Source organism: Ornithorhynchus anatinus, chromosome 17, assembly GCF_004115215.2.
Source record: "Ornithorhynchus anatinus isolate Pmale09 chromosome 17, mOrnAna1.pri.v4, whole genome shotgun sequence".
Lineage (NCBI taxonomy): Eukaryota > Metazoa > Chordata > Mammalia > Monotremata > Ornithorhynchidae > Ornithorhynchus > Ornithorhynchus anatinus.
The window spans coordinates 16,799,369-16,806,354 of NC_041744.1; the positions used below are offsets into that span (position 1 = coordinate 16,799,369).

The 6,986-nt window shown below is 43.3% G+C and overlaps 1 protein-coding gene and 1 long non-coding RNA gene across 3 annotated transcripts; one reads left to right on the top strand and one right to left on the bottom strand.

Moving 5' to 3' along the window:
• On the bottom strand, positions 1-3,153 carry LOC120638948. Its single transcript, XR_005661000.1, has 3 exons — positions 3,046-3,153; positions 2,711-2,921; positions 1-151 (listed from the first exon to the last, which is right to left on the bottom strand). It is a non-coding gene; the product is annotated as an uncharacterized LOC120638948 (long non-coding RNA).
• A 109-nt stretch (positions 3,154-3,262) lies between these two features.
• Positions 3,263-6,663, top strand: LOC103171361 (NKG2-D type II integral membrane protein-like). 2 transcript variants are annotated; one of them, XM_039914561.1, is made up of 4 exons: positions 3,270-3,366; positions 4,912-4,989; positions 5,278-5,381; positions 6,455-6,663. In XM_039914561.1, exons 1-4 carry the CDS (start codon positions 3,361-3,363, stop codon positions 6,594-6,596), a joined length of 330 nt encoding a protein of 109 aa, XP_039770495.1. In that variant the 5' UTR covers positions 3,270-3,360; the 3' UTR covers positions 6,597-6,663. The 2 variants fall into 2 exon arrangements, with proteins under 2 accessions (XP_039770496.1, XP_039770495.1); XM_039914562.1 differs by lacking the exon at positions 4,912-4,989 and having other exon boundaries at positions 3,263-3,366.
• Positions 6,664-6,986: the final 323 nt, after the last annotated feature.

Sequence of the window (6,986 nt, forward strand, 5' to 3'; positions counted from 1 at the left end):
TTGATTCTGCTAGTTCTTCCACTCAGCATCTCCTTGTTCCTCTCTGATAGATTCCCAGTCCTCCGGATGGAGACTCGTTGCTGAGATACTGGGGATACTGTGTCTTGGGCTGGTGGCTACAGTGACACCTCTGGCTTTCGAGAGTGAGTATCTGAAGAAAATATCACCCTAATGATAATGGTCCAGTGAATTGAAATGATTGACTCGGTTGACAAATATGTGTGCATCCCTGTTGGTGGAGTTTGAATGGGTTTGTCATTTAGCTGGAACTGGATCACAATGGGATCACACTGGCCTAGATCAAGGGGACATTTTGAAAGTGCAAAAAGCATGTTCTTAACTTGGCCCATTTTCAAGACCGTTGTACGGATAGTGGTGATATTAGTAAGAGCAGCAATGCAGTATTTATTGAACTCCCACTCAGATTAATTGATTATATTGTCTTTGGTCAATAAAAACAAAAAAGTGACATGTCCCTTCACTATAAGTAAATGGTAGCTGAGAAGCACTTACTACATGCCAGGCACTGTATTATGTGCCGGGTTGGATATAAGCAAATAGGGTTGGACACAGTCCATACCCCAGATAGGACTCACAGTCTCAATCCCCATTTTACAGATCAGGTTACTGAGGCACAGAGAAGTGAAGTGCCTTACCCAAGGTTACATAGCAGACAAGTGGTGGAATGGGATTAGAACCCAGGTCCTTCTGACTCCCAGGGCTGTGCTTTATCCACTGGGCCACACTGCTTCCCTTATACTCTAACAACTATAAGAGGGGAGATAGATATAAAAATATTTGCAAATACAGTAGTCAAGAACAATGTTTGTATGCAGAATTGAATGAACAACTTTTCAAAATTCAGGGGAGGGGTATAAATATTCATAAAAGTTAAAGATATCTGAAGTGGGGTGAGGCAAGAGATAAGAAGTGCATTTGCTTGGTCTGGAAGTGGATTCCTTGTCTGCTGGGTTGAAATCAACTCTGCCCAAACTCAAATTTGGCTTGAATAAATCAGTCTGGGACAGAGGATGGCCCAGTCTTTAGGCTAGAGGGCAATATTTGCTTGTGACTATTTGATTTTTCCTTTATTCTCAAAGAGTTCCTACCAGGTTCACTATTGTCAGAACTGTGACCTCTCTGTTATTCCTCTCTTTACCTCTAGCACTGTCCGACCAAGAACCGAACAATACTTCCTCATCCCATTCCAACACAACATCTCCGAATGGTACGTGAAATCTTCTTTGGAATTACTTTTCATCATTTTAGTACAGGTTTCATTGCTTTGCATGGGGACACGTAATAGTAATGTGGTATTTGTGAAGCGCATACTATGTGTCAAACACTGTACTAAGTATTGAAGTCGATTCAAGATAATCAGGTCCCAGTTGGGGTTCATATTCTAAGTAGGAGGGAGAAGAGGTATTTAATTCCCAGGGAATGGGACTGTTAAATTGTTATACTGTACTCTCCTAAGCTCTTAGTACAGGGCTTTGCACACAGTGAGCAATCAGTAGATAATGATTGATTGATTGATTGAGGAAAGTGACAATTAAAAATCTCAGCAGGGTTCTGAAAGGGAAGGGAGAGATCAAAACGGAGGATGAAAGGAGGAGGATGAGCTAATTCTAAGGAAAGAGGAAACTGAAGACAATGTAACCACAAATCAATGCTGTTAATTCTTTCTTTATAGGCACCTTAAGTGCTCAAGAAATTCTACTGATGGATCATTTGATTAAAGGAATGCTCTTAGGAGGTTTCCTTAGAGAGGTCTCCCTCACAGACATTTCCTGTCAAAACCTTTAATAGGGTTTCAAGGCCAGGGAAGCTGGTTGGATGTGGCTTTGAATATGGATCACAGACAAGGCTGGAAATAGAACCTTACTCGTGCTCCTGGATCCAGAAGAAAATTGTCACGAAAGGATTTATCCTTGAGGAAGCTGGTCTTTCTGGTGGTATTTCAATGGGTTAGAGATGCTGTCAGTAAGGACTCAGTCTCTATTCCAAGTTAGAGGTATAGAAGCCTGAAGAGGAACATCTAGGTCCAGTTTCAACAGCACCCTCTAAAAACCCCTCTTTCAATAATAATAATAATAATAAAGTTGGTATTTGTTAAGCGCTTACTATGTGCAGAGCACTGTCCTAAGCACTGGGGTAGATATAGGGTAATTAGGTTGTCCCACGTGAGGCTCACAGGTTAATCCCCATTTTACAGATGAGGGAGCTGAGGCGCAGAGAAGTTACGTGACTTGCCCACAGTCACACAGCTGACACGTGGCAGAGTCAGGATTCAAACCCGTGACCTCTGACTCCCATTCATGCTCTACAGTGTTCTACTCATAATAAGTGCTCAGTAAATACCATTGATTGACTGATTGATCGATCCTATCGCCATTCAGTAGATTTAGATAATTACTTTGGAAGGATATAATCTGTGATTTGTACTATTAATTTCCCACAATTCCCAAAGTATAGGGGAAAAAACAGAAGCAGTTATGGAAGCAAAAGATAAGAAAGGATTAGAGGTAGTGGGGAGAGAAGAAGTAAATCAAAGGAGGGAAAAGAAAGGGGGGTACAACTGATTGAAAAATAAATACATTTTATTCAGAACATTAGTAAATTTCACATTTACCTTTGAAAAAAAGAATTCCAAGATTCCACAGAGATTCTTCCGAACGGAGGAAAAATAAATTCCCTTCAACCTACTCACCTGTTTTCTTTCTCTAGAATGTCACTGTGGTCCATGTCCAGTCAATTGGATGAACTATAGGAATACCTGTTATTTTGCTTCTGTAGAAAATAAAACTTGGCAAGACAGCCACAAGGCCTGCTTTTCTCTGAACTCCAGTCTCGTGAAGATGGACAGCAAGGAAGATTTGGTAGGTTCTTCATTCCAACGTTGCTGTCTCTTTTGTACAGGCCTGCAAGGTCAGAGAGGAGAAGAAGCAGTGGGAGAATTTCCCGAGAAATAGGAGGGGACCCCCTAAAAGCAAAATTCTTACAGGAGTCAGGAATATGGAAATGAATATCATCGAATCATCTTACCTGGATAGCACAGTGTCCCTTGTTCAACTGATCGACTGATTTGTAAGGGAGGGGGAGAAAAGCAAGGCGTTTCCCTTTATATAAATGATCCAAATTTGTGAATCTCTCCGAAAAACTGCATACAAGGGAACAAGTAAATGGGAAATGATGATGGTAGTGGTGATGATGATGAAAATCATAATGGTGTCGATGATGTCAGTGACGCTTATGATGCTGATGGTGAGGATTGATGGGGATCAATATCCTGCAAGACCCAAGGATCCAAGGAAAGACAATGTGTTTTCCCAACACTCAATTTCCTTTCTCTACAGGACAATGAAGGTAGTTTTGACTCCTATGTATGATCTGCACCTGACCTTATCCAGAACCAGAGGGAGAGTCTATGAGATTGTACCACTATCACCCTGGGAGGGGACCCTTGAATCAGTTTCTGCCACCCTGGCTTCTCTTTCCTGGTGCTAGAGCCTGTTTTCTGGGAGGAAGGGTGATGGGGGCTGTGGTGTCAGAAATAACTATTGCTCACAGCACAAATTCTGGCAGGTTACCAGCGTTCCAGCACGACTTAATGGAAAGAGCAGCGTGAGTAAGAACTGGGTTTGTGTGTCAGCTCTGCTCTTTGCCAGCAGTCTGGCCTCGAGCAAACCATTTTTTTGAGCCAAGTTAACGATTCTGGCCTCCGTTTCCCCATCTGTAAAATGGGGAATGAATAAGTGTTCTCATTCCCCCTTAGACTGGGATCCCAACATGGGACATAGAATATGCTCAATCTGGTTATCTGGCATCTAACTGAGCATTTAGCTCATTACTTGACATTCAGTATGTTTTAAATCAGTTCTATCATCAGTATTACTGAAGAGCAGAGCACACAATCGAACCCTGAAGGAGCAGCATGGCCTAGTGCATGGAGCACCAGATTTGGATTAGAAGCCTGAGTTCTAATCCCAGACTCTTTCAATTGTCTGTTATGGGGCTTTGGATTCTCTCTACCCCAGTTTGCCCATCTATAACACGAGGATTAATAACTGTTATCCCTCCTATTTAGACTGGGCTCCATTGGTCTGTGTCTGCAGCCTGGCACAGTGGTTAGAGCACTGGCCTGGGAGTCAGAAGGTCAGGGGCTCTAATCCTAGCTCTGCCGCTTATCTGCTGTGTGGCCTTGGGCAAGTCACTTCACCTCCCTGGGCCTCAGTCTCCCCATCTGTAAAAAGGGGATTAAGGCTGTGGACCCCATATGGGACAAGGACTGTCCAATCTAATTTGCTTGTGTCCACCCCAGTGCGCAGTACAGTGTCTGGAACATAAGAAACATTTAGCAAATACCAATATTATCATTATTAGATTGTACTGTATCTGCCACCACTCCCTAAAGAAGCAGTGTGGCTCCGTGGCAAGAGCCTGGGCTTGGGAGTCAGAGGTCATGGGTTCTAATCCAGGCTCTGTCACTTATCAGCTGTGTGACTTTGGGCAAATCATTTAATTTCTCTGTACCTCAGTTGCCTCATCTGGAAAATGGGGATTAAAACTGTGAGCCCCACATGGGACAACCTGCTTACCTTGTATCTACCCAGCACTTAGAATAGTGCTTGGCACATAGTAAGCACTGAATACCAAAATTATCATTATTAATTATAACATAGAAAGCACTCAAACAGCAGTGCTTGGTATATAATAAATATTTGACACCACAATTACTAGACTCTCCCAAGCACTTAGCAAGGTGCTCTGCACACAGTTAATGCTCAATTAATATGATTGAATGATTGATAAGGGAAATGATGTGCAGAGCAAAAGAGTGATGTGATCTGAGACCCAAGAGGCAGCTATTCAACTGAACCAAGGATATCTGACGAGTTGTGTGATTTCCAGGTCACAGAACCTCCTGCTCACATCCCATTGATGATGTCTCTGCTCCAGAAAAGGTTCAGGATGCGACATAATAATAAGGTTGGTATTTGTTAAGCGCTTACTATGTGCAGAGCACTGTTCTAAGTCCTGGGTAGATACAGAGAAATCAGGTTGTCCCACGTGAGGCTCACAGTCTTAATCCTCATTTTACAGATGAGGGAACTGAGGCACAGAGAAGTTAAGTGACTTGCCCACAGTCACACAGCTGACAAGCGGCGGAACCGGGATTTGAACCCATGATCTCTGACTCCAAAACCCATGCTCTTTCCACTGAGCCACGCTGCTTCTCTGCAACATGATTTTCTGGTTTGGTTGTGTTTCAAATAGGATTTCTTCAATTCACTTTATCTCTACCACTGGATCGGACTCAATCGTTCCCAAAATGCTGGGTCCTGGCAGTGGACAGAAGGCTCACTGTTCTCCTCTGGACTGTAAGTGTCTGTGTTCCTAGGCAAGGTCTGTCTGTTTCATGACTCTTATTCTCCTTGAATCTGTCCTCTGGAGCCATGTGTTTTATCTCGATTCTCACTGCAGGTCCATCACCTTGGGCAGGGCGGGACTTTGGGCCAGGGGAAAAGCACTGACTCTCAGTCTCCAGTGTGGATTGATTCATGGTTTAAAGGGTGAATGGTTCTTCAGCATAGGTACCAACCTCCTCTCACTGATTTAGGCACCAGAAGAATCCCGCTGAGTGGAATCAGGAAGGATTAGGGTCAGAGTGGGGCATTGAGTCTCAACCCAGAGAATAACTGTGAAAAGACCCCAGCACCTTCATCTTCAGACAGGAAAGTGTCTGGGGCCCTAGCATGGCCCTGGGCAGGATATTATTGCAAAAGTAGTGACGATCCCTGAAGCAGGAGAGAAGTCCAGCCCCAAAGGTTTCTAACCTCTACCCACCTACTCGCCCTACCTTCAAAGCCATATTGAAGGCTCATCTCCTCCAAGGGGCCTTCCCTTACTCAGACTTCATTTCCTTTTCTCCCACTCCCTTCTGCGTTGCCCTTATTAGCTCCCTGATTCACCCCTCTGTTCTCAGTCCCACCACACTTTTGTACATATCTGTAATTTTTTTATTTTTATTAATGTCTGTCTCACCATCTATGCTGTAAGCTCTTTGTGGGCAGAGAATGCATCAGTTATATTGTTATACCGTACTATCCCAAATGCTGAATACAGTGTTCTACACACAGTAAGCTCTCAGTAAATATAATTGATTGATTGATCGATCTGCATGAACTTTTTCAGTGCAGAAATTTACTTTTACGTATAGTTCAGGGCTAGCCACAGCCTGAGATCACCAGGAAGCTTTCACCTCTACCAAACCAGCCCCACAGCTCCTGTAAGCTCTTGGTCTTATTTCATTACCAGGATCTAAGAAGCAACAGTCACCTGTTTTACAATCCTTACATCGGTAGATGATGTCCGTCTCCTTATCATCCTATTAAATGTCATGATTCCCGGGGAACAAGCATGTGTGGAAATGACCTGTTTGTTCCCTTCACAGCTTCAACATTAAGCTGAAATCTCCTGGTGGGGACTGCATAGCGTATGGTTCACGAACTTCAGGACACGCAGAAAACTGTACAACTGCGAAGAACTATATCTGTGAATACAGCAGAAGACAGCCATTTGCCGGGAATACTTGAAAAGCAGACTGAAGAGCAACCCACGAGTCACTCACAAGAAAGAGAATCCTTAAAACTGGCTTCTCCACTTGACAGATTCCAGTGCCTTCCTTTCACCAGTAATCAACCAATTAATGGTATTTATTGAGCACTTAGTGGTTACAGAGTACTGTTCTAAGCTCTTGGAAGAATATAATGCAATAGAAGGGGTAGACATGATCCCTGCTCACGAGAATCTTACAAACTAGAGGGCAACAGCAATCTTAAGTGCCCTTGGGTCTTGGATGGAGGAAGAGGAGATGAAGCTGCACTGTCCCCTAAAGAAGATAAATCCCCAACCAATTAATTGTGATTTGCTTTTCGTAACACTCATCATCAATCTTCTTCACTAACAGTTTGGACACAGTGGTT

Excerpts from the sequence above, each read along its gene's own strand:
- LOC103171361 (XM_039914561.1), top strand. Across the intron at positions 4,990-5,277 it reads GGATGCGACATAATAATAAG|GATTTCTTCAATTCACTTTA; the intron begins GTTGGTATTTGT and ends TGTTTCAAATAG. Across the intron at positions 5,382-6,454 it reads TCACTGTTCTCCTCTGGACT|CTTCAACATTAAGCTGAAAT; the intron begins GTAAGTGTCTGT and ends TTCCCTTCACAG.